Below are 26,570 nucleotides of genomic sequence, written 5' to 3' on the forward strand. Positions count from 1 at the left end.
AAAAATTCACATCTGGATATTAAAGCATCCTTGCATTCTAACAGTAGCTCCACCACTGACTGCTTCATGGCTTTCCTCTTCATCACATTTTGGAAGATTTCAATTAAAAGGTCTGCTGGTATGTTTCAGAGATATGAAGAGTAATCTGCATTTAGAACATATAACAGTAGGCTTGTAAGAGTGTTATAAGTATGCTTAGATTATTGGCAAAAGCATTTATTCGATGCAAAACAATTGTTTTTATTTTATCAGATTCTGTACTGGTTAATGTTTTATCCCCCATAGTAAATCTCATAGTTTTCTGGAAGGTTAGAATAGAACATTACATACATTACAGCCACATTACATACATATTTGCATTTTTCAGCTTGTATCCTGATTCGACTGTACAGCTAGGACAGTTAAGGAGCTTGCAGCTATGATAAGAGAGGTGAAGCTTGTCTCACTAACTTTATGTTACCAATGTATTGCTTTCCTCGCTATCAGCCAGTATTTTCATTCCAATTTAAATAAAATTAAATTTACAGAATTATATTTGAAAAGTGAGCCTGAATCATAAACATGCCATTATATGTCTTCTTAGATAAGATCAGGGTTTTAACTACTGGAAAAAATGTGCTTAATTTTTTCTTACTTGCTAACCTTCTCTCCTGTTAATGTTCCCATCCGTCTGTTTTTGTAGAGAAAAAGTCCAGTGTGCTCTCTTCCTTTCTGAATGATGTAGGCTTATCTAAATTTGGAGAATTTCTTGACAAACTTTTGAACTCTTTATTTTAAAATACCATTAATAGAGAAGGTCAGTGAAGAGTTTTCTGGCTGTCACTTTGGATTCTATTTTGTCTCTTGGCATCTCTTTGAAAACAAATTGGCTGGCACAGAAGCAGGTGCAAATTAAAAGTTATAGTTGTCGTAAACAAAATATGTATGTTTAAAAAGAGATCTATTGCTTTTTCTTAAGTCTTTTTATATGACTTAATTTCCTAATGACAGTTTGTTAACTGAGCAGCTGTACCCTATGAATGGGCACAGACATCTGAGGAAGCACCATGAACGCGCTGAACTGGTGGTCTAGGGGACCTTGTTCATTAGGTTTGCATCATATTATCCCTAGATGTTCTAGATCTACCACAGTGTGCCTGCAAACTGAGCACTAAAGATGGAAATCGAGAACAACATAACTATGCTGTTTGATTGTTTGATTTTGCAACTCTGTAGTTCTGAGTTCAAGGTAGATCTAAAAATGCAAGCTCTCTTTTTCTTTAATATGTACACTTAGAAAAACGGGCATCTTTTATCACACAAATTTCTGTTGACTGTATTGTCCAAAGTAACCATGGCTTATAGAGGCTACACTTCTGTGCATGCTGTTGTTTCGCAATTTGTTATCGAGTGAACAATTTCGAATTTCCCAGGTGCTATTTATGGACCACTCTTTAAGTGGAAGCCGTGGGCTTCGTGAGCTGCCACGAGCTGAAGGGAAGGGTGGCGACGGCTCGGCGGCAGCGGGGAGCGCCTCGGCGCTGAGGGCTCTCCTCGCGCCGCCCGCTGAGAGCCGGCCGTACCGCGCTGCTCCCGCCCGCCGCCTCGCCCTGGGGGCGCCCGTGTGGCCGCACCGCAGCGATCCTTCGCCGATAAGGAAGGAGACTGCAGCGTTACACGGATGCAGGCCACCGCACCGGCAAACGAAGGCGCTTGGGAAAGCGTCGCAGGCGAAGCGGCGGGGGAAAAAGCAAGAAGCGGCCGAACGCCCGCGCCGACACCGACGTTGCTTCCGTGCGGGGAGCGCGGGGGCAGACGCTGGGCGGCGCAGCGGCGCGGCAGGCCCGAGGCCGGCGCGGGCTCCAGCCCGGCGACCCAGGCGGCGCGGGGTGCGCGTGCGCAGCGGCACGGCCGTGAGGCGGCGGGGCGGAGGGCGCTCCCGGGAGGGCGGTGCGAGCCCTCCCGCCGCGGGGGGGCTCGGCCGGGGCTGGCGGGGCGGTGCGGTGCCGTGCGGACCGCCTCCGCCGTCCCGCGACACTGCGGTGCCCAGCGGCGGCGGTGGTCGAGGCGGGGCTCTGCGGCCGGCCCGCGGCGCTCCGGGCAGCCGAGGGAGGGCCTCCCCCGAGCGCTCTCCTGAAAGCCGTCAGCAGGGCGCAAGGTGAGGCGCGGGCCTTCCCTCTGAGCGGCTCCGGCGCGGCGGCGCCGGGCAGGGGCCGTCGGTAGCGCCCGAAAGCGCCGCAGCTTTGTCTGTAAGCGACAGCGGGTGGCTCGGGAGTTACGGAGGAAATGGCGGCTGCCGGGGAAGGCGGTTCTGCAGCGCTGTGCGCGGGGACAGCGGGCCGCGCTGCGCCCTCGGCCGCTGGAAACTCCCGACTCCTGCGCCCTGTCCTTGCTGCGCGGGGGTGGTGCGGCGAGGCTCCTCAGCTTCTCGTAGTGGAAGGAAGTAGGCAGCTTTTCTCTGTACAGTCAAGAGATGATTTGCTGCTGCTTAGTCCCCTTAACAGCTTTAAAGAGAACGGTAATAAAACTGGGAGGATCCTGAAGTTAAAATAGCTAGTATTTGAAGACCTCACCCGTAACTACAGCAGCGTGCCGTATGCTGCCTGAAGGGGGCAGTTACTTTGCCTTTATGTGTACGTGTGTGTTTATATATAGATACGCATGTGTACGTACATACATTTATGTGTACGTGTGTTTGTATGCATATGTATGAGGAGGCATATATAGAACTAAACGTGTCTATATACGTGGGTATATATATATAAAACCCCACTTTCCTGTTTGTGGTTGCCTCTTAGATGTGAAATTGTTCAGACTGAAGCAGTCAAATGACAGTCTGACGGTTTAGATGCTAACTCCGTTTAAATGGCATTGCTGCCTTTATCCAGCATAAACAACTTTCAGGCATTGTAGGCACTTCCTTTTGGCTCTGCGCTGCCTTTTTCTCCAGAGGGCTGACCACGGTCCCCTAGCATGGGGGGGCACTGGCTGGAATGTATGTTTTAGGGGCTTTCCCTGACCTCGGGCACAACTGCTTGGCTGATGCTGAGATCTAAGCTGGTCCCAGCAGTCTTAAGTACTTGGAAAACATACATGGGGTGCCTCTTTTCTTTGGTTGTTGTAAGGAGAAGCAAACGCAATTTCAGGAGTGGTGCAGATTCTGATCTCCCTCTTAATATTCCCACTTTGACTTAAATGTGTTACTCAGTATGCAGTGTTTGTTTTACATGAAAATCAGCTCAAATCTTTCATTGGCGATGCAAGCCTGTTGTTAGTATTACCCCGATGTGTTGCCATCACTGGTGTTACTGCCTAAGCGTGAAAGGTATCAGCAGTCTGAATTCAAATAAGAGATTCAGGCCTGGAAAGGAAAATTTATCTTGGACTGGTCATCGAACCTTACTGCTCACCTATGTTAGGCCTGCAGACAGGAATTTATTTAATCTGGTTTTATTTTAATGGTTACGCAAATCTCTACTCAATAGTACTGTAATAAACAAGTGCTCTCAATGCTGTATTCTTGAAAGGAATAAATCAACTGCTAACCCTTTTGTAAGATACAACTCATTAGAACATTTCAGCAAACTTATTATTATTTGAATAATTTCCCAGAACCTCTTTGGTACTGCATCATGATTAATATATTTTTTTTGGTCACTGATGACTTGCAAACCTACTTTTGTGGAGGTATAAGTGGGAGGAGGAAGAATGGTGAATACACGTGGGTTTAGTTGCATAAAATCTTTATATAAAAGCATAAGATAATTTTTTCCATGCTTTTGGTATAGTGGAAGTATTAGTCTTGGGTCTGTACTGTACTTACCTTCTGTTATTGCAAAGGATAGTGGAGGATGTGTCTCATAATAATGAATTAACATGAATAAAGAGTGACCAGTGTCTTTCACTGTTTGCCTCTGTAGGACTGTCCTGATATTTACATTTTACTATAGAACATTCTGAATAGGCAACCCTTGATTCTGTGCTCTGTTATTTTGTTTTTGTTGTCTCTACTTGCATCTGTTTAGGTAACCTTTTAAGTTTGTTAGTACAAGGCTTACCGTTTTGCCTCTGTTACACCCAGCACAGCGGTGCCTCATCCTGGTTGTGTCCTTTGTGTGCTGTAGTATGTAGACATTAAATATTTTTTAAAAAAAAACTTTTAAAATTCAGATCATATATATATCCCAATCCCATGTAGAAAGATATATTTGTTTGTAGCAAGTGGTTTATAAGTTTTTCACTTGGTGACTGGCCTCTGCAATGCCTGCTTACTCCATTGTGTCTAGTGTAGATGCAACAGCTAACAACTTTGAACAGCAAACATCTTAACGTAAATAAAAGTTCTGGAATAAGCTCTATCGCCAGTGCCCCCAGACTAAATAGTTATTATGTGAGCTCACACATTGTATTGCAAAATTGCAAATTGACTTAAATAAAAGTTCATATATGTTAATTCTAACTGATTCACAAACTCCTCATCTTGTTGCTGTGGATATTCTATGCTTTAAGTTGAAGATAAAAGGAATGCTTAAATGAGAAATTGGTCTCTGCAAAACATGTTTTTTCCTGGAGAAAGTATCTTGTTTAAGGAAGTATGTATGATTTATGAAATAGGAGAGACTAACTTTTAACTTTTTTTTCAGATTTTTTTTTTGAAAGTAGATAAAATGGCGACATTAATTCACACTTTAGCAGATCACAGTGATGATGTCAACTGCTGTGCCTTCTCACCATCGCTCTTGGCTACTTGTTCCTTGGACAAAACAGTTCGTATTTATTCTTTAAATGACTTTACTGAGCTTTCATACTCACCTTTGAAAGGTCATACATATGCTGTCCACTGCTGCTGCTTCTCCCCGTCGGGACACATTTTAGCTTCGTGTTCAACGGATGGTACTACCATGGTTTGGGACACTCGCGGTGGTCAGGTGCTGGCAGTGCTTGGGCAGCCCAGTGGCAGCCCGGTTAGAGTCTGCCGATTTTCCCCGGAGTCCACGTATCTGGTGTCAGGTGCAGCGGATGGGAGTGTAGTTCTTTGGAATGTGCAGTCATTGAAAATGTACAGGTGAGTGCCAAATACCTTTTCACGACCTTTTTCTCAATGACAGAAATACATTATAAGTGCTATTCTTTTAGTAGTATGCTGTAATGTGTACAGACTTGCAGACTTCACACCTCTGATTTACGTGACAAAGAAAAGGGAATAGGATGTTGAAGACCAAAAGATTATAAATAGGAGAAGTGCCAAGTTTTGTGTTTTTTTTTAAGTTGAACAATGCAAACTCAAGAAGGTTGAATTAGTTGTTATTTTTCATCTAAATCCTGTTGTGTTTTGTCTTTTTAAATCCATTGATTTAACATGAAATCAGGATGCATTGCATATTGCATGCATCTGGTTTCTAAGCAGTTGATCAGCAAAATGTGGTATGTAATACACAGTTGGTCAGTGGAGCCTGACTGTGTTGTGTGCCTTAAATTGCGTTATACACAGTCTTTTTAATTTAAGTATTTAATGATGTGGCTGTTTGAAGTCTAAGAAGGTCTTAGAAGCTTGATGTTGATCCAGCAACCAAAGAGGCTGGAAGGTATTACCATAACCTATATTATTTCAGGTTGAGAAGTTAATGGCAACAGAGAGGCGTATTAGAGTTCATTGAGTTAAGTATTAGAATCAACATTTCACCTGGGTTTCCAGAACATAACTGTTTGAAACAAAGCTGATGAGCATTTGTAGTGATGTTGCACAGTTAAGGGCATGAACCTTTGGGTGATCTTCATAATCTTCCTCTTTGTCGGTAAAGTCTTAAGGCCAGTTATTGTGATTTACACTTAGGCAAGACATTATTTAAGTTGTAGAGCATCAATCGCTCAGTATCTCTCTGAAATAGAAAAGAAGTTAAGAATTTAAAAGAATTTATGAGATGTTCCACTCTGGTCCTCAGGATAAGGGAGCAGCCACTTTTTTTGTTTTATGTTAAACCTCGGTCAGGCATGTTATGCTTTTGTGGCTTCTGTCTGCCTTCTACAGCAAGGATTTAGATGTCAACTGATTTTTATTTTTTTTTCCAGAATGATTGGTTGTTGTTTTCTGATATCCTGTAAATCTAGAAACATGTCTATAAACAAGAATTCTAATGGATTCTTGCCACCTCTGGAACTGGAAGAGTTTCTTTAATTTTGGAAACTAGTTTTTGATTACATATTTTTTTATCTTTAAGAAATATTGGGAATGTCATTTGTTATCATTCTAAGGGTTTATCTATTTTGAGGTATTACTAGTGAAGAACTTTTTTATACAGAATGCTTGTTACTGAGGGGGAAAAAAATTAAAAAGTAACTTCCTTATAATTATATTCTTTTAATATGTGCAATGATGCATGTTTTAGACGTATAGCCTAAATTTCCTCCTCACTGGATGATTGATGTATAGTGACAATGTAGAAACTATATTGTTGTTTTGAGCTTAAATTATTCTGATTTGGTGTTTACATTGTAAGAGAACAACAAAGAACGTGAACATTGCTTTCCTGTTCGCCTCACTTTACTTTTACAAGTTCATTTCAAAGTGCTAACATGCCAACAGTGGGCAACTTAGTTTTAATTGTATATATTTTGGGGATGTGTGTACATATATATATATATATATATATTTATTTTTTTTTCAGTTGATAAATTCCCTGAATGATTATTTGCATTTGTAATTGCAGGTACAAAAGTGCGCCTGTCCTGCTTTTTCTCTTAAAGTTGAGATCAATTTTACTTAGAAATTATCAATGTGCTTAAAAATTACATCAAGGGTTTTAGTTACCCATCAAATGTCACTCTGTGGTCCTCTGCTTCTTTTGCAACATTTGAGTATGTTGATGCTAAATGAGAGCCTTTACCACACTATGGTGTCATTTTACTAAATATATGGATGGTAGATACAAGATAACCAGTTAGTCCTTATTAGCTGGACTGTTGTAATTGACTCTCCAAATTGTGAAGAAAATGGCAAGTTAAATCATCTTTATGAAGGGTGTGAACAAACTCTAAGCAAGTTAATTTATGTATGCTGCTTAAAGTGTTTGCCATTTCCTGTTCAGTAGCAAGAATACTGATACCTGACCTGAAAGTCATAAAAGCATACACATTTGTATAATTCACTTTATTTTACTGTTAAGTTTTCAGAGCGGCATCTGTAGCTTTTTCTTTGTGAAAGAATGAAAGTTTTAAAATCTGGGCTAAGGAAACAGAATTGTATATATGAAAAGGGCAAGCAGTGTAGTGTATTTGCTAGTATGCTTAATGATCAAACTAAGGGAGTCAATAATTTTTTGGTTGTCCTAAGTCTGGTTAGAGAGAACCTCAGGCAAGTTTATGGACTTCTCTTCTGTAGCATTAAGTTTGACACCTCTGGCAGTAAATAAAATTTCTATGAGCAAAAGAGAACGTGCAGGTGTTCTACGAAATACCATGACAGAGTAAATAGGACTGAGATTTCTTGCTGTATGACTGTTGCTTATGTCTGTGACTTTTTTCCTAGGCTTAAAGATTCAGCTATGCACACTGGGTCTGATCTAGTATCTATTAAAAGGAGTGAGACACTTTCAATTGACTTGACATTACCGTCTGATAACCCAGAGGATGTTAGATTGACCCTGCTTCCTTCCTGATACATTTGCATATCTGCTAGGAATTTTTGTATATGATCAATTTTTACAAAGTACTTTGGCTGACTTAGTTAAAGTACAGAAATCATATTTTTAAATTTACCTTCTCTTGTCTATGAGTGATTTGAATTAACCCTATATCATAAATCACAAAGTATTCTACTCAGCTACAGCTAATCATAAATGTTAGTAGGTTTTCTGTTTTGGCTTTAAAAACAACAGAAGAATTGTGGGAGTTGTTTCCCCCCTGGTTTTACAGATGTGAGTCCATATTATGACTGCTGTATATTTATCATAGACTTTGAAACTTTATTCTGCCATAGATTTTTAACAGTGTATTTTGCCTGTCAAGTGGTAAGTCCATTATAATTGTCTTTAGTTTGAAGCTCATTTTATCACTCAAGTAAAACTATTTTACCTTGGAGTGTCATCTCATGTTTTTCCTCCTGTAGTCAAAGAGCAGGCCCTGGTTCCTGCAACTCTCCTTATTGTGCATCTCATTGCAGAGCTGGAGAGAGTTTCTCTGCCCTCCGTTACCAGGTTCTAAAACGCAGGGCTTAGAACAGTTTGGTGTATTGCATCAGATTGCATTTTAGAGATCAGTTCTTCAGAGCGTTACTTCTTCTAAACTCAAATACCATATACTCTTGCTTTTCAGATCTGGGAGTGTTAAAGATGGTTCTTTGGTGGCCTGTGCGTTTTCTCCGAATGGAAATTGCTTTGTCACTGGATCATCATGGGGTGATATAACCGTTTGGGATGATACAATGAGATGCCTTTATAATGAAAAAGCACATGATCTTGGTGTTACCTGCTGTGATATTTCTTCACAGCCAATTTCTGGTTAGTCACTTGACTCTTCAGGGGAGGAACATGGGAAAGAAAGAGTGATTCTATTTCTCTCTAGCTCTTATTTTCATTAGTGCTTGAGATAACAGATGACATTGGGAGGAGCTGATGTTTCACAATATTCTGAGTACTCTTAAGTAAAAGTAGTTGTGAGGCTGATGACAAGGAATGTACTAGGTCAACAAAGTGATTAGCTTGCTTATGTTAGCTTTCAGTAGCTAATTATGCTGTCAGAGTTTTGAAAAATGTTTGGGCAACATCTGTAAGAGAAGCCTATCTATCAGGGCTGACAAAGGTGTTAGAAGATGCAGTGCTTGATCACCATTACCACTTTACTTGTTCTTAGCATGCACCCCCAAGGTTAAAGCAGTGCAAAGAACTGTAAAAGCAATAAGCCGAATGCATGAGCTGTGGTGTGTGAATAGATTGTTTTCCTTCACCTGACTTGGAGGAGTCTGGGGGAGAAGTGAGCCCAGGATCTCATGTGTCCCACTAAGACGCAGTACTGTTCAGGTGTCTTACAGCTGTTTTAGCTGACCTTGTTTTATCAGCTGCATTTCATTTTTTTTCTTTATGTGCTTCTCCACCATTGTGATGGGCAAGAACTTAGTTTTGTCTTTTGAGAATGAAATCTGATATTCTAGTATGTACTTGGGTATTGAGATCAAAATCATAAAGCATGGGTAGTGCAGGTCTTTCTCAGGGCTGCAGTGCATAATATGTGCATTTTTCATTCATGTCACATCTGTAGGGCTTTCTGTGGGACTGAAATAATTAAAACTTAGACCTCTTTATATATGAAAATATAGATACTAAAATTTCACTTTAAACTACTGGCTACCTCAGGGAAAGCTTTGCATTTGTGGACACAGGCTTTTAAATATACATAGTGACCCCAGCTTACTGCATGATTGTGTGGGAATCCTAAGGAGTTGCGTGCCTATGTCCCTAGCTAGTATAGTGGGAAGAAACATTTGTACAAACAAGAAGAACCTCTATTTGAAACATCCTGTAGAATTAAGTGCAGTACAGGAAAGTGTCATAATCAAGCAATCAAATATTGGCAACTTGGAAATTTTTGGAAATTCTGAAATTTACAAGTGTATGGAAAACTGTAAGGTTAATTTGTATAATTTTTATCTGGAAAAAGTTTTTAATACAGAGTTATGAGATCTCATAGTCAACTGCTTTTATTGGAGGTGGGGAAATTACACAGAGGTCTCACTGTCTGACTTAGCAAGAAGTGATGTAACTTGTCTTAACAGCCTTGTAGGTATACCTTTGTGCTTTCCATGTCGATTATGGAGACAGCGTGGTCTGTGTAAAGGTATGTAGACTTCTGTTTACAGAGTGCAGGTGAGCTGCTCTTTCAAAGGTACTGAGAGTTACAGTTACAACTGAGCAGACACTGTGTGTTTAAGTGCTAAACACAGCAATAACAAAATAGTACATAGCAGGGAGAAGGCAGGAGAAGCAGTAGGAAGAAGACAGGACAGAAACATTTAATGTTGAAATAATGTCTCCATCTTTCTTGGTGAAAACACTACCAAAAATCTTTCATTGTGGACTAAGAGTTGTATCTGAGAACAAAGGAAAACAATGAAACAGATCGTAGTGTAATTTCCAATGCTCCGTTTCCTGGTGAAATTATTCTTGAGGCTTAAAAAAGTCTGTCACTGGCCCTTCATGCTTCAGCCTATATGCACCAAGATAGAGAGAAATAGGGAAGAAAGCATAATCATTTTTAGTTTCATTTAAACCATATGTTATTGAAAAACAACATTTTTCCTTTTTTTTTTTTTGTTTAATCATCAAGGAGTGAAACTTCTGGGACTACTGGCAGATTTAACACATTATACAATACAAGTAGTGCTTATCCAGCACAATAAAATGTGACTTCAGATCGAGACTCTCTTTACATGCTTAATTTGGAGCAAAATTGGAGCCAGAGTGTCTGTATGCAGAGTGTCAGTGCTGCCCTCCTCCTGAATGAGCAAACTTCAGTGAAATTGCCTAGTGATTCTGGGTTAAAAAAAAAAAAAAAAAAAAGCAGATCTTGCTAAAAATGTTTAGCGTACCTTAGTGGAAGACAGTGTATTCTTCTTCTACGGTATTCAAAGAGCTCTGCATGTACAGCACTGTAATACCCTATTAACAACTTGGCAACATGTAAAATGTGGCCAACTCTGTGCATTGTGACAGAATTCTCATTCTGTCCATTTTACCAAGAGATGTGCTTTTACAGTATGATAGCTAAGGCATGCTACTCATCTCAGTATGAACAAGCTCTTGCACTGTAAAATCCTAGCAAAAAGGAGGCATTTTGATGTTTGACAGATTTCAAGCCAGCCCTAAAATCTGCCACAGCTGAAGTAGCTCTGATCGTTCCTGTGAACTACAAGTATGTATAAGAGAATTTTCTGTTGATAACCAGATGAAACTCAAACTATGCTTTATGTGGTGGAAAACAGAGGTGAAATCTCAGGGGTAATTTTGTAAGATGCTTCACTGTAACTATTTTGATATTTCCAGTAACTACAAAGCTGGAAAGATGAGCACTTATTTAAGGTACCTGTATTATACTTACATTATTATGTTAGCATCTGATAGAGTTTTCTGATTTTCAGCCTTAAACCTGATGATTCTTGTAGGAGTTTTAAGACTGCTACTGGCAGAGGTAACACCATTGAAGGAATGTTGTGGTGACTTGTGTCAGGCTGGTATGCCAGCTCACTGGAGTAGAAGAGCAGAAAGAATTTGGCTAAGAATAATAATAAAAAAATGTTAACAGACAGAAACAACACCTTTAGAATGGAACTTGATGATAATTCAGAAAGGTTCATATCCATTGAATAGAGAGGGGAAAGCTATGAAACTATTGCGACTGTTGTATTTCATCTCATCATCATACTAATGCAAGTATTTCTCAAGACTGGTTAGCTAGACTGCAGTCATGAAACACTTTATAAAAACTGAAACACTCAGCAGACAGAGGAACCAAACACACACCATCCAGAACATGTGAAATAGGAAGACAGTAGTGCAGTTCTGGGCTTTATCTACTTGTTCAGGAAACAGTGTAACAGTGATATCTGTTTCTTACTTGCAAATGTTTTTAGAACCTCTGCAATTATTTTTATCAACACTTTTTAAAGTAGTACTGAGATTAAGGAGATTTACCAAATTGTGTATGAATGCTGGTGTAATTTACTGATACACTTTGATTTTTGTTGCTTCTGATTCCCATTAATATATTTGAATTTTATCAGATGGTGAACATGGATCCAGATACTTCCAGATGGCTTCTTGTGGTCAAGATAATAAGGTCAAAGTCTGGCTTATTTTGTTTGCAGACTCCTTAGGTTTGTATTGTGGCTTTTTTTTTTTTTTTTCATAATCAAATGTCAGCTCTTTAGTGACAATTTACATCTAAGATCAAATTTATACTGCTGCCATGGATTCACAGCCAAACTAACCACACGTTGAAAGTTTTTTTTTGATTGTTTTGCTGGAAAACAGCTAATGCATGCTGTGGTTTGTGAGATTGGGCCCTATAGCTTTTTATTTAGTAATCTCTTTAGCAATAATTATAAAAGTAAAGGTTAAAAAAAAAATCGTCCAATCCTTTCAACCTTAACGTCTTGATAAATGTTTGGTTTTGGTTAGTATTTTCACCTTTGGTAACCAGTATAATTTCTGCTGTGACCATCGGGCAGGTTGGTAGTTTGAAACCTCTTAATCTGCCAGGCCAGAGAAAGGTTTCATTTCATTGTTCAGTACATCTTGGCCTTTTGAGCAAGAGCTGAAGGAATGAAAATGGTGTTGGCTCTTCTAAAACTGCAATGTAAATGTGTGACTGTTACGTAGAGACCAAGCATATGGGCAAAACCATCTCCAGTGAGAATTTCTTGTCATCTCTTCTATATAGAAGTCTGTAAGGATGAATGTTGTATGTAGGGATACACAATTATCTAAAATACTGTTAGACATGGTAAGACTACAGAGTGAAGAGGTCAGAGAGGATGAACTTAAGTTCTCTCTGTGATCCTTTATCCCCTTCTCTGTAGGCAGTATGTCACAGAGTCAGATCTTTTGAGGCAACTTTACACTCCTAAAAGTATGTTGTTTTAATGCCTTGTCAAATATGTCCGTATGTAATAATTTACTTCTTGTATTTTCAGGTGTTGAATTAAGATACAAATGTACATTGAGTGGACATTCTGCCCCAGTTCTGGCTTGTGCATTTTCTTATGATGGACAGATGTTGGTTTCAGGGTAAGCAGTATCTTGTACTTTTTGAAATTTCATGTAGGTGGCTGTCCAGTCTACACTTAAATATTGTAAAACAAAGTTCAAACATGTTGCAGATTTCAAAATATATTTCCAGTAATTATGGCATCGTTCTTTGACCTCCAGAACTAATGAGGTGTCTTTCCAATTGGTTTGCATCTTGTGGGTGATTGAGTTTGAAATCTAAGATGTTGCAAGCTCTGTTCTCTGAGTATTATAATGAAATTCATTTTTTCTGTGTTTACGTGGCTTTTCTTGTATGCGGATACTCTAACATCTATTAAAAAATACGAATTTACATTGCAACCTTACCCTGTCTTTGGGACACCATTTACGGTTTTTCTTTTCCTTCTCACTCACGTTTTTCAGGAAATTTTTAGAAACTTAAATACCTTGAAATTTTTGTCTTTGACAGATTTGATTGAAAGTAGCCATTGTTAAAAAGGTATTAATTGATCCATATTCATAGTATGGCAACATAGGCCTTTTTCCCTAAAAAGTGCATGATCAAGGTATCTGTAGACCTGTTTTTTTTGCTGCCAGCCCTGTACAGAATAATGGTTAAGACCTAGATTAATCGTGAACCATCAGCTAGGGACTAATATGATTATTAGTCTTTGTCAGAGGGTGATAAGGGAGTTGCCAATCTCATTGCATGGTCAGTTGCTGTTGTGTTTGAAAGACCCAGGGTGGTGGAGGTGAGGGGAAGATTCCTGATGAGTTAAAAAATGAAAATGTCATGCTCACCTCTGAGGAGGACAAGGCAGAGGACCCAGAGAGCTACAAGCCAGTCAGCCTACTTCCAGTCTCTGGGGAGGTTGTGGAGCAAATCCTGGCAGTGGCTTGGAAGCTGCTTCCAGGTGCAAATGCTTGGGAAAAGCAGCAGGAGCTGATCGAGGGCAAACTGATCCTGACTGACCTGACCACTTTCTGCGATGAGGCGACTGGCTGCATGGCCAAGGAGAGAACAGCTGTGCTGTACGCCTTGGCTTTATCAAGCCCTTCGACGTGGTCTCCCATCGAAGTCTTACACCCAGACTGGGGACGTGTAGGTCAGGTAAGTGGATGGTAGGATGAGCGGAAAAGTTACTGGACTGTCAGGCTGAAACAGTTGTGATGGTGAGCAGTGCAAAGTGAAACTGGCAGCTGGTTGCTAGTGGTTTTCCTCAGGGATCAAGCTGTTGAAAGAAGGAATTTTAAATAAGGTAGATATCATCATTTATGGTTTTATGAGTATTAATGACCGCATACTTTTATTCTGCGCTCTATGAAGAAAAGTGCTTGATCACTTCTAAACTGTCCCACTGGCAACTTAATCTAACAAATCAAAGGATTCTTCTGTAAATTTTAATCATCTTTATTTTATGAAGATATTTTAAACTGAAACGGGGAAGCTGATGTCTTGTGAAGGAAAAAGAAAGGACCACAACAGCAAATAAACGGAAAACTGTGCAAAACACAGAAGACAATAGCTTGAATATGGGGTCTTTTTCAGTATTTGAAGGTCATCCTGAATGCTTATGGCCTTAAGTTATTTTATTTTCCATTAGATATGTGGATTACTGCTTTAGATTACATTGTCATAACTGAAATATCTATCCCATTCAGCCTTTAAGTGAATACTGCTGTCGTGGTAAATAACTATGCAATTTGTATTTCATTAAATATTTTATGATTGATTGCATTGCATAACTATATTTTATGGATCACACTGCAGTACTTCCTCTAGTTTGATTTGGAAATGAAAAGGTTTCAAATTTAAATAGAAGTGCTGAGAGTAGGTAATGGGTAGCCAGATTCTGTGCGTGATGCAGAGAAATGTCTGCATTACAGATACTTCTTGCAAAGGCCTATTTGTACCTTACATACCAACATAATTTTGTTTGTAGAGCCAGTATTGTTGGCCAGTTCACATAAACCTTGTACAAGCCCTCTGCAGCAGAAATTCTTATGGAAGTGTGAAGTTTTGTGGTTTATGTATTAATTTTTATATCATGCTGTAGGTGTAGCTAACCAATGTCATTGTCTTAAGCTGGACATGGGTGGAAAGGGTTTAAGTAGCTTAGCTTTCCATAAATTTCTGTTATGAGCTCTGTTAAGAGCTCTGTTCACTGTTCTTATTTTACTTGTGGAAGAGTTTTTTTTGTTTTTTTCCCTTCTTTTCTTTTCTTTGTTTTTTCCCTTCTTAATTAGGCAGTTTGTTTCTTTATGGCTCCATGCACCACTGTAATGTCGATGTGTTTTTTTTTTTTAAAAGGTCTGTGGACAAGTGTGTCATAATATATGAAACTGTAAGTATAGCATAGTGCAAGATCATTCTTTGTTGTGTCGTCTTGAAATATCAGTACTGTTTCTCCAATGTCTTACTAAGATAAAGAATGTTAAAGAATAGGAATTATATAAACCCAAAGTATTTACTGTGTTGTGTTGTTTTTTTTGTTTGTTTTTGAGAAAAGTAAGTTTGAGGATCTTGAATTGATCAATCTCTCTCATTCTTTATTTATATCTCTTTGAGGGTTTTATTATTTTATTTCTCTACAGTGCTCTACAAGACAATATTGTTCAGTGGACTCCATGCTTATTTGTTCTTCATGTTGAGGTAGACGGGGGTTTGTTAATCTCAAATTTCATCCAAAGCAAGAATGACAGTACCTTTTGACCTAAAATCAGGAATAGTGATCACTGAAATCCTTTAATTAATTATATATAAAGCACACATCAAACAGAAGCATGATAAAGAATTCAAGAAAAAATACATTAAATACTAATGTCCTTTCTTAAAAATATACTCTTCAGGTATTTTGTGTAATGCTGTTATTACATCCTTTGAAGTTCACCTGTAAGTGGTATTTACATATAGTACTTTACTAAAAGTACTTTAGTAAAGTACTAGTTTAGTTTACTTTAGAACAAACTTTAAGCTTCTTCAGCTTGCTCTGCATTTTCTGTTGTATTGATATAATTTTTCAATTAGGGTTTTTGAAGGGTGGCCTTTTTCCAGTGAATTGAACAGGGGAGTAGGAACAGGAAAGTCAGGTTACATATCTGACTTTGCTGCCAATCAGCTTTGGCAAGGTTGTATAACTTCTCTGAAGGTAACTTCTGTCATATTACAAGAATAATATTTCTTTTTGGAGTATTTGAAAGTATTTATACAAATGAGTGATTTTTTTTTTAATCTTCAAGATTTAAAATCACAGATATTCTTTTTTTTTGCAGAATACTGGCAATATACTTCATACTTTGTCTCAGCATACCAGGTATGAATTCAGTATGATTATTCTGTTTTACTATTAATAAATAAAAGAAATTAAATCATTTTCATGTTAATTTTCACACATTTGTTTTTTATTTGTAGATATGTTACAACTTGTGTTTTTGCACCATGTACTGCCTTACTTGCCACAGGTTCAATGGATAAAACCGTGAACATATGGCAATTTGACAGTAAGCAACCCTGTGCAGGTTAGTGTTTGGAGTATCTTTAATATGTTCTTTAAACTTAAAGCAAAGTATTGGTGAACATCTCCTGAAGATGCAAAGATCCCACTTTTACTTACATGCAGTTAGTGTGTAACCTAAGAACTACATGGCACAATATTTATTTTTTCTCTGAATTGATCTTATTAATATACACGGTATATTCTCTCTCTTTCTCTCTCTCTCATATGTTGGAAGTATATTATCTTCATTCATCTTTTCTGATACTCTCCATTTCTTACTCTCTTAAATGACAGTATTTAAGACATGGGTGTTATTCACAGAGACTGAAAGACTTCTTGGGCAAGTATAATTGACAGTAAGTTAAAGAGAAAATATGCTAATTGCAAGCATACTTGTCAACAAGTACAGCTTGCCAGTTGTTACAGATGAAAATACACGATAACTAACTAATGTTACAAAATAGATGAGCACCTGAAGTATGTGGGGCAAAGATCCATAGATACACAAAAGTCTGGAGTTTGGTCTGCTTTTATAAGGAGGTATGAGATTTAATTTCTGTGATTGCTGATGCTTTTCAATATTTTTAGTTCAACTTCGACAGAAATGTAAGCACATGTGAGTTCACAATCCTCTAAACTTTGAAAGTCAATGATGGAAGATAAACCCAAGTGATTGTCCCCCATTGAAAGAATGTCTATTGAGCATCTCTTTTATCAAATGCTGGAGAATGTATAGTAGTGAGAGCACTTGAAAAATGTTCATTACTGCCATAGTTCCTAGCACTGTTTTTTTAATTGTTGTTTTGTTTACCATCTTTTATCTTTCCTTTACAAAGGAAATACTGTAGAAAATGAATCTGAGGTGGCTGTTCAGAACTGGTCAGAGGATGATGTTTCAGCCTGGCTTTGTGCACAGGGCTTAACAGACCTTGTTGGGCTTTTCAAACGGAATAACATTGATGGCAAAGAACTCCTGCATCTTACAAAGGAAAGTCTGACTAATGAATTAAAAATTGGTAAGAATGTGGAAATTCAAGTAATTTGTAATCTTGTGAGTATGTATGAAATTATGGAGTGAAAGTGAGTTATGTGTTCCATGCATGGATATGTTTTCCCTGAAATGCGTTTTTTTTTTATTACCGTAGCTAATCAAAAACAAAAAACAAACCTAATGTCACATTATTCAAAGTACTCTTTCTTTGTGTTTGCTTATTCCTAGAGAAAAAAAAAAGCACATCCACCAACAATGCCATGTTAAGTGGTCTTACCTGCTTTTGTTTCTAATTTTTAGACTCTGTATCAAGCTGTGGGAAAGTAATTCCAGGTTTTGTACACACTTAATGATTCTGACTTTGGTAAATAGGGTTCTCCATGGTTTTTACGGTCAGTCGGTAAAAGTGCTATGTTTATAATACTATGTGGTCAACTACCTTGAATTTAACAGTGAAATTCTTCAGAGTACAGTTAGCATAATAGAAAAATACATGGTATGTTTAGTTTTTACTTACTATGGAGATAAAGCATTAGATGTTCACATTTAGTAAGGATTGAGCAAAGCTTTCCAAGCTCAGACACTTTGTAATTCATCAGGCATCCTTTTATTTAATATGTTGTGCTGTCACTATTGCAAAACTGTAGTTAAATCTTAGAAGGAATCACAGGGAAATGCCATATTCTGAAATAAGAAACTTCGGTATGGTGAACTACACAGGAACTTTCAAAATGTAAGTTCTCTATTCACTGTAGCTAGATTTAGGTGTAAATTAGATGTTGGCGTGTTTGCCAAAGTGAAATCAAGTATAACAAAAGGCTGAATGAGACAAGAAACATTTTTAAAAATACATTTTTATTTTTACAAGTTAGCATTCTTCCTCGTAGGCAGACTGCTCCCCTCCTTTATTAATTGTTTTGTGTGTGCATGTGCGTGGTGTTGTTATGTATCTGATCATAGTATTTCTGTGCATCAACTAGCCTTGTAAATTAGAGAAATCAATAGAGATTCTGGGAATCTGTCATGAATTGCCACCCATGAAAGACATGTAGCTCTTCGTTTCTGTATACATTTTCCTTAACATCGGAGTAGCTTAAAATTCTGTTGCACCAATCACCAGCTGAGGCTAATCAGATAATGCTGATTAGAGACACTGATGTATCTTTATTCTATCTGCTCATTCACAAATGAGTGCCTTTGAACTAATCAGTCTGAAAGAAAACAAGGCAGCACAGCACAACTGTAATTGTGCTTTTAGTTGTATTTTTAGATTAGAGAAAGATGGAAAAAGCTGCAATGTAATTAAAAAAAAATCTTAACAAACACAAGCTCAGGCATTCTTCAGTTGTCCCTTTGTAAGACATAGGACAACAATACTGTACAGCAGGTTTAGGGTATTGTAATGGAGAGATGTAAATGACTTTTTATGACAAAGGCTAAAGAAAATCCTATTGATTATAGTTGTTCTGAAATTGTATGTCCTTACATTTAGCTTGACTGCAAGAGCACACCAGTCTTGTGAACTCAAGAAAAAAGCAATCAGTTCCTGTAATGTTAATTGTATTCAGTTTTTTAATCTGTAATTATTTTTTTAATCCCTGCAAACACAGTCACTTTACCAATAGTGTTGCTTTGCAGCACATCAGGCATTTAGAGAGATGACTGTCATTTGTGGCTTCTAATTCATTCTTTACACTGTGCTGGCTACTTTTATTTTGGATCTTTCCATTATGTGACTTGTGTTAAATTTAAAACAATATTTATATCAGTTTAAATGTTTTAAGCTTTTAAAGCTGTGTTGATACTCTAAAAGATTTTTTCTAAAGTAAAAGTTATTTTAAGATTATTTTTTTTTTTACGAATCTTTTTCAGGGCTCTTCTGGCAAGGTGTTTTGTTGGTGATGTTTTTTTTATCTGGTACCTTTGGAAAGTACACGCTCATTCTGGCATGGTACAGTAGGCGAAGACAGCTAAGTAGTGAATGGGTGATACTTGTCATGCAGCAGAAATAAGCTTAGCTAGGAGACTGACAGAATATCTGGGAACAAAGGGGTTGTCAGAAGGGTAATTTTGCAGACACAAACTGTTTATGAAAATAAAGAACGGAACACCTACAGATGCTATTTGGTTTTATTCTTGGTGCTGCATGCTTTCATTTCATAAATCGGCACTCATGGCTATCACTTATAATAAAGGTGAATATGTGATCCTACTATGCATCAGCGAAGATACTGTTCTGCCAGGTAACTGTGGCTTTGCAGCAGTGTTGCATTCGCATTTGTTCTACCATTTGTTTTCATTGCTCCACAGAATTGTTGCAGGCGAGCAGCAGGCTGCTGTTAAGCTGGTTGTAGGGTGTCTGGGTGTCTGCGGACTTTCCCATATGGGGGGGTGGGGAGGAGCTGCGTCTCTTGTGGCACAACAGCCACCAAGTGCAAGACCTGACCTCTTTGCCTGACATTGCAGTGTGTTCACTTCATGTACATACAACTTTTCAGAGTCTCTAGGCCTGCGCAGTAAAATCCTTCAGAAAACTGAAGAACTGAGGATGAAAATGGTCTCTGCTTCTGTTGCTATCCCTGATGAGTTCTTATGTCCTATAACTCGGGAGCTTATGAAGGAACCTGTCATTGCAGCAGGTATGTCTTTGACGAATATTGAACAAAATGAATACGGATGTGGGAACACAAAAAAATAGGCCTGTCTGATCAGTTGTAGAAAGATAAATTGGTCTAAGTACCTATTACAACAAAAATAGGACTATGGTAAATGATAAAATTGCATCACTAATACAGAGGAAAAAATTTGTTGTGCAGTTCCCGTAGTATCAACTTTACTGATGAAGCAGTATACATTTTTTTTATGGTCCTTTCTTTTTGTGCCTCTGCAAGTTTATAGTTAAAAGCCGAATTACAGAGTCATCTTGGTAAATGCACAATGGAATTGTGCATGGGGGGGGTGGGGGGGGGTGGAACAACAACAAAAAATTGGCTCATTACTAACTTAGCACACCATGTATATAGCACTTAGAAGTTTGTACAGAAGGAGGTTCGTTTAGGTGCGACAAGATTCTGGAGTGAGAGTTGCAAGAAGCAGCATATGTTACATAGTTATGAAAAGCTAATGTTTTGTAGTTCTAATCTTGGGGTGGAGGAGAGGAGTATCATCAAAAGACCATTATATTTTTGATGATCTGTAAACAGTAACTTCATAGCTTTGAGATACCAGGCCAGACTTGTCAGCGTCTAATCATTCAGTACCTGAAAATGTTTGCTGATTACTAGAGTGAGAAGCATTGCACTTACTAGGGCTTGAGCCTCAAAGCAGTAGCAGTAGGAGGATAGTCTTCTGTCATTTTGAAATAAGGCTGTATCGTTTTAGAGTAGGACAGTTTAGCTGAAAAAACACCGCCAGTGACTATTCACAGGCTTATTACAAAATCAAATAGGCATTTTTAAGAGAAGTCACTGACCTTTCAAAATAAAATGTTCACAGTGTACGTAATCCATTATAATACGTTACTAATAAATATTGCCTTGCTACCATTCAGTATTTGTGTATTACACTGCTGTCCTGAAAAGTGGTATTCCTGTGCATTTTAGAACACAGGGCAGGCATATACTGAGGGTTCCTCACACTGCTCTGTTATAGAAGTTAAAAAAATGAGGAATTCCAGAAGCGTTCCACTTTGCAGCAGGAAAAATGACACTTTGTGGCAAGATGACAGGTGAAGGAAAGTATAGGATTTGGTGTTAGGAATGTCCGTATTCACTAGCTGCTTCATGGTCCTACATTATCAAACTGAAGTTTTACTAGTATAAACACAGCTGACTTTAGAGATGTGGGCACATTTGCAGGTTCAAATTAATTTAGAGGAATTTAGCCATTTCTGAGATTAGAAAGTAAGTGCAGTGAGTTAGGAGTTTTATTTAGTTCAGTAAGCTAAGAGTTAAGTAAAACTTCTTTTATGCTTCTGCTCGATGTAAAATTTAAAGAAAAATAAAAGGCAGTATTCCAACCTACATCGTGCTTTACCAAATTGACCAGCCTAAGTAAGATTTTTCCGTAGTAAGTGGCTCATATTTGGTAAAAAGGAAGGAAAGACTATGGTGTAGCCTAGTGTTAGGGAGTAAGCTCCCCGCTCCGTAAGGGAGTACACGTGTAGCTGTAAGTTAGGCTTGTTTAGGTACTGACAGGAAGAGCTGAAGGCCTGAAGCCAGACAGGTGCCCAGGGCTAAGTGGGGACCCAGCTCAGGGCTGTAGGGCTTGGGTCTGGCTGAGGGCTAATGATTGGCGTTCACTGCTGAGCATTGCACAGCAGCAGCAGTCCTTGGTTGGGTTAGTTATTAGATATTACTGAGCTTTTATTTAACATTACCTATCACTTAAGCTGAAAATAAATTCTAATACTTTCAGAATGTATTTTGGTGCTATGCAGAAGCATAGACAGAAACTGATTTCAATTTCAGACTGAACTGTTTCTATTCACTCTCAGCTTTCTCTTTTTTTCTAGAAAGGATTCCTTAAATGAAAAGCATTTGTAAAGAAGTTACCCAAGAGCTTTAGAGCCAGCTAATTGGAAGTATTTAAATTGTGATTAAATCTAACAGTTTTATTATCCAAAGGAGCGCAGTAATTTTAATACCATTGTGCCATTTATGCAATTTGGTAAAGCACAGCTTATTTATTTATTTTTAATTATTAAGTAATGTCACTGTTTCAATGCTTTTTATACATGAAAGGCTACAGGCACAGGGGACTTGGCTAAGAGCTCTGATGATTCCTTTTGACAGCCTTGTGATTAATTTTGTAAAACACTTCTAAAGCATATTTTAAGGTGTAATTAGTGATGGGAATAATTCAGCTGAGACGTCTTGGTTTCTTCAGTTATCAAAACCTCACAGGTATATATAACTTATCACTACAAAATAATGCTTATTATTCTAGAATTACTTACAGAATCATGTAGTTTTAAGCTAGGATTTTAAAAGTTGATTTAATAGGTAATATTTAAAGCTGACTGCCTATAGTAAAATAAGTAAATAAATATCAACTCTGGAGACCTAGTACAAATACCTGTTGCTGGCATGCCTCTGCTGATAGTAGATGTGAGGCAAAGCTCCATGTGAACTGAAATTTGAAAGTAGCAAAACATAAGCGTACAGGTAGAGCTAACTAAAAGAGAGCTATCTATATTTCATGTGTCCTGGGTCATCCCCACCCTATACTTCCTGTAAGTAACTCGGTACGGCTGTATAAAAAGTGTTACTTTAATAAACTTAACCATATGATTGTTCTACACCTCAATTTTCCTGTTTGGACATACTGGTTCACTTCCATCACTTACTTAAATATGTAAAATATGTATGGTGTAACACAGCACCCAAGCACCTGTAATATAAACTTTTGATGATGGATTCTTTGCAGATGGCTATTCCTATGAAAAGGAGGCAATGGAAAATTGGATCAGTAATAAAAGACGATCTAGTCCCATGACAAATCTTCCTCTTCACTCTCTTATGCTTACACCAAATAGGACACTGAAAATGGCTATCAGTCGCTGGCTAGAGACTCAGCAAAAATATGGTGAAACCACTTAAGTTTTGAAGTTGTTTATTAAAATGAAATGAAATTGTATGTAGCTAACAACTAATTGCATCAGAAACAATGGGAAATAAAGTTTAATTCTGTTTTACTCTAGCTGTCATTTCAATCTTTATGCTAAGAAAAGAGTGTCTTTATTGGTGGAAGCTGCTAAAAAATTACTGATTTTTTTTTAAGTTACTGATAATTTTACTTTGTAATATTTCTGTTTAAGAAATCAAACATTCAGATTCACAGTTTTTCAAATAAAGTTTTCTTAAAATTTTCACTACATTTATGAGGTTTTGAGTCTTCATTTTGCAAAGTTAGTCTCTTCCAAAAGTTAAGAAATACCAAAGTATGTAATTTGTATTTCTTTTTCTAATAAAAAAGAAGTGTCATCTCTGTTCCCTATTACTGAACATGCATTTGGAAAGGCTGGGAGAGAGATTTTCCTGTAACTGTCAGTGACACAGCTATATTAGTAACTTTTATTTTGTACGGAAAAAATACAGTAGCTGTGCAAAAATAGAACTACAGGACAAGAATATAAGACTTGTACAAAATGCCAAAGAAACAGTGAGCAATAAATAAGCTAAAGCATAATAATGTGAACTTAGAAAAGAATTTGTAAAAATGCATACGGGTGTTTACAATGTACATACAACACTGTACACAAACAAGACCTGAAAGTGACTACCTCAAGTTGACCACTCCAACCAAAGTACAATCATAGGAATGTCACTGCAGCTGTTCATTTTCAGAACTGTGCCAATATAAAACCTTATTTCCTCTGGAAAAAAACTTCACAACTTCATCCAATAGAGCAACTGCACATACACTTTTCCTTCAACTTTCATCTTCACTCCATCCATTTCTTGAGTTTCCTATCACAACACTTACTAAACATGTCATTGTTGTACCTCTTTACCTGACTAAACAAACAATATATAATTTTGCTGTAAAATAGCACCCAGAGGTGATTAAGTAAACTATATAAAGTGCGGTTATTGTTAACATGCCATAATATTGCGTTACTCAGTGCAATAACCAATATGGTCAAAGCCTTTCAATACACATGCAGCTGTCACTGTTTAGTTTACTTGATTGCTTCTTGTTACTAAAAATAGCTATATTTACATGTCAAAACATGGCTGCTTTAAGCTTACTCATACACAAATTATTTATGCTTCCTAAATGTACATCATGCAACCCGAATTAGAGCCCACTAGAAAAGTGATAAAATACTATCTTTGATTTAAAAAACCCATACATATACAGATCTGAATTTTCTTAACACTGTTCCGAGAAGCACTTACGCATTATAGAGGCACGATTATGATGTACGTGATGAGATGTAATACAACTAAAAGCCAAGATTAAAGCCCTATGTAAAAGTAAATTTGTATGTTCAGGGTAAAGTGTAATGGAAAGAATTTCTTTGCTTGAGGTCCTAGTTTGGATGACTGATGATCCTAGGTGATGCTTCCTACAGAAATTTGCTGTTCCAGTTACTATGACTGTTCTGTGATGGTATGAACAGCTTAAAAGTGGTTGTACCCATGATATACTGGCCAACTTGGACTATGTACTCAAACTCGAAAATGGCCAGCCAATCACTATTTTGTATCGACATAATACCCTATGATGTTATGAGCAAAGTTTTACAACTACATAATGTACAACATAATATTTACACATTTGATTCGATGAAGGATCGCTTTGGTTTTGTAGATGTGACATGACTTAGATGGCCTTCCTTACTGATGTGAGAGTGTTGGTGTGCTAGAGCATCTGGGTATAAATGCAAAACTTGCCTAGATGGTCTGTTGTCTTGACAGCAGGCAGATGTTTGACACTTAATCTGCTCCTGTTCTTTAGCTTGCATACCATTCTGGTTGCTGTCTCCTGGGGCAATAACAGTAGAAGTTTTAGTTTGATAGTGTTTGACTGAGAACTGGTCAAAATTTGAGGACTGAATGCTCCCAGATGCAACATTTGTTGGTAATCCATCTGATGCTTGAGAGTGCCATGGGCGACTGGATTGATTATTCTGCTGCTGAAACCTTGCAGTCTTATCCATAATGCCCATAAATGGAGTATTGCGAGGTCTGTATTCAGCAGCAGTACCCTGAACTTGATTAACTTTATTCTCCTTGATTCGAACATCTGGCCCTATCCCCTTAATACTATCTGAAAAACTGCTAGCTGAAGTTAAGCTGCTGGTTGAGCTGGCAAGAAGCATACTGCTGGATGGAGAACAAGAAGAGACACCACTGGTTACAGGACTTTGCTGTCTTGCTTCACTGAAAGTCATAGTAGGGCCTGTTGACATGTCAGTGGTCTTAGCTTTACTTGCAAAAGAACGAGAAGAGAAATTCTCATTATGCTGTGAATGGGAACACTGGCTGGACATAAACTTCTCATTGTACAGCTCAGAACTAGGACCTGTGGAAATACTTCCAGATGATAATGTGTTTGTTCCATCCAAATGCTGAATTTTAGAGTGGCGGACTGGCAAAGGACTTTGGGAAAGATGCTGAAAATTTGATGGCGTTGTCTTTGTACTACATTGACTACTTCCCATTTTTGATCCAGGCTGGATGGAGCTCAGGTGCTGATTAGTTTTTACAATCTGTGCTTGTTTTGTTGGTTGCACGATCAAGCCTGGCTCTCTCAAATATTTATTGCCTGTTCTGCCTTGAGGGGACAAAGATCTAGCTTTCTGCTGAGCACCGTCTTGAAGGGTTCTTGTGTATGATGAAGTAGCTAAGGAACGTTGCAACCTTTGTGAAGATGAAACAGATTCATCAGGGTGTGGCAGTTCTTCCTCCCTTTCTTGAGGACTAAAGTTATTTGCACCTTGTATAACCTCCTCCCCCTCATTATCAGAGTTGTTAGCTTGCTGTACTGACTGTGGAGACTGGTGCTTCTGTTGCTGTGTTCTCTGGAACTGCTTGCATTCCTCTTCCACTCGAGCCAGGAGACGTTTAATTTCTTGATTGCTAGGACACAGTTTTGTGGCTTCACGTAAATCAGCAAGAGCAGCAAGTAGCTTTCTATATTAAAGAAAAAAAAAACAAGATTTGTTAGTAAAAGCCTGGGGGATGAATTTGAGTCTCAGCATTGCCTACTACTTATCCACCTCCACCACTTACAAAATGATGTTCTGATTTGTCATCTGCTAGATGAGGTGACAAGAAAAATTGGATGTTATCCAACCCAGGAAGTTGTACAGTAGAAGCACAGATCCAGACTTAAACCCTTCCCCTTGAATCCCAACAGTCTTCAGAAAAGTGAAGCAAGTAGGCACACCTCTCCCTAGGCTTTGATTTTTTTTTTTGACTTTGGTATTCTTCCAATTTAAAAAGATGGTTTCTCCTCTCTCCTGTTGGTTTTTTATCTTGAACTGCTAATGATTCAACATATTCTGTCCTATAATAACACCTGGTTATTCTTGGTGATAAATAATGCAGTGCTGGAGTTTGGTGGTAGACTATTGACAACATTCTGCTGAGTAAGGTGGAGTAGCAGTCCTAACCACTTAGGACTTACAATTTTAACCCTTACAATTAATATAGCTCATATCATTAACAATTTGTTACTTTCTACTTCCTGGACTGTCTAATAATTACCTAAATGAGTATTCAATATTGCTTTTTGGGCTTGGTCAGTTTTAGTTGATACAGAGACGTAATACAGATGGAAAATGCACAAAGAAAATAATTTTTTCTTTGTAAATTCCAACCAGAACTAGTGGAAAAAACAGCTAGTGAAAGTGTT

General features: G+C 38.0%; 2 protein-coding genes across 15 annotated transcripts in view; one reads left to right on the plus strand and one right to left on the minus strand.

The window, feature by feature from the left end:
• The first annotated feature begins 185 nt into the window (after positions 1 to 185).
• Positions 186 to 23,079, plus strand: WDSUB1 (WD repeat, sterile alpha motif and U-box domain containing 1). 7 transcript variants are annotated; one of them, XM_083841711.1, is made up of 11 exons: positions 1,892 to 2,137; positions 4,623 to 5,044; positions 8,290 to 8,474; positions 11,750 to 11,842; positions 12,662 to 12,755; positions 15,028 to 15,061; positions 15,990 to 16,030; positions 16,129 to 16,235; positions 17,050 to 17,229; positions 19,703 to 19,843; positions 22,632 to 23,079. In XM_083841711.1, the coding sequence occupies exons 2-11, from the start codon at positions 4,647 to 4,649 to the stop codon at positions 22,802 to 22,804; spliced, it is 1,446 nt and encodes a 481-aa protein (XP_083697837.1). In that variant the 5' UTR covers positions 1,892 to 2,137; positions 4,623 to 4,646; the 3' UTR covers positions 22,805 to 23,079. The 7 variants fall into 7 exon arrangements, with proteins under 7 accessions (XP_083697832.1, XP_083697831.1, XP_083697833.1 ...); XM_083841709.1 differs by lacking the exon at positions 15,028 to 15,061 and adding an exon at positions 15,312 to 15,369; XM_083841706.1 differs by lacking the exon at positions 4,623 to 5,044 and having other exon boundaries at positions 186 to 2,137.
• TANC1 (tetratricopeptide repeat, ankyrin repeat and coiled-coil containing 1) overlaps positions 22,801 to 26,570 on the minus strand; it is a gene marked incomplete at its 3' end in the record, with an annotated part of 95,675 nt that continues 91,905 nt past the window's right edge. For all 8 annotated transcript variants that reach the window (XM_083841647.1, XM_083841645.1, XM_083841650.1 and 5 more), the window contains one exon: positions 22,801 to 25,846. In XM_083841647.1, coding sequence (XP_083697773.1) covers positions 24,481 to 25,846 — 1,366 coding nt within the window. The remainder of the gene's footprint in view (positions 25,847 to 26,570) is intronic.

Source organism: Anser anser, assembly GCF_964211835.1.
Source record: "Anser anser genome assembly, chromosome: 6".
In the NCBI taxonomy this organism is placed as follows: domain Eukaryota; kingdom Metazoa; phylum Chordata; class Aves; order Anseriformes; family Anatidae; genus Anser; species Anser anser.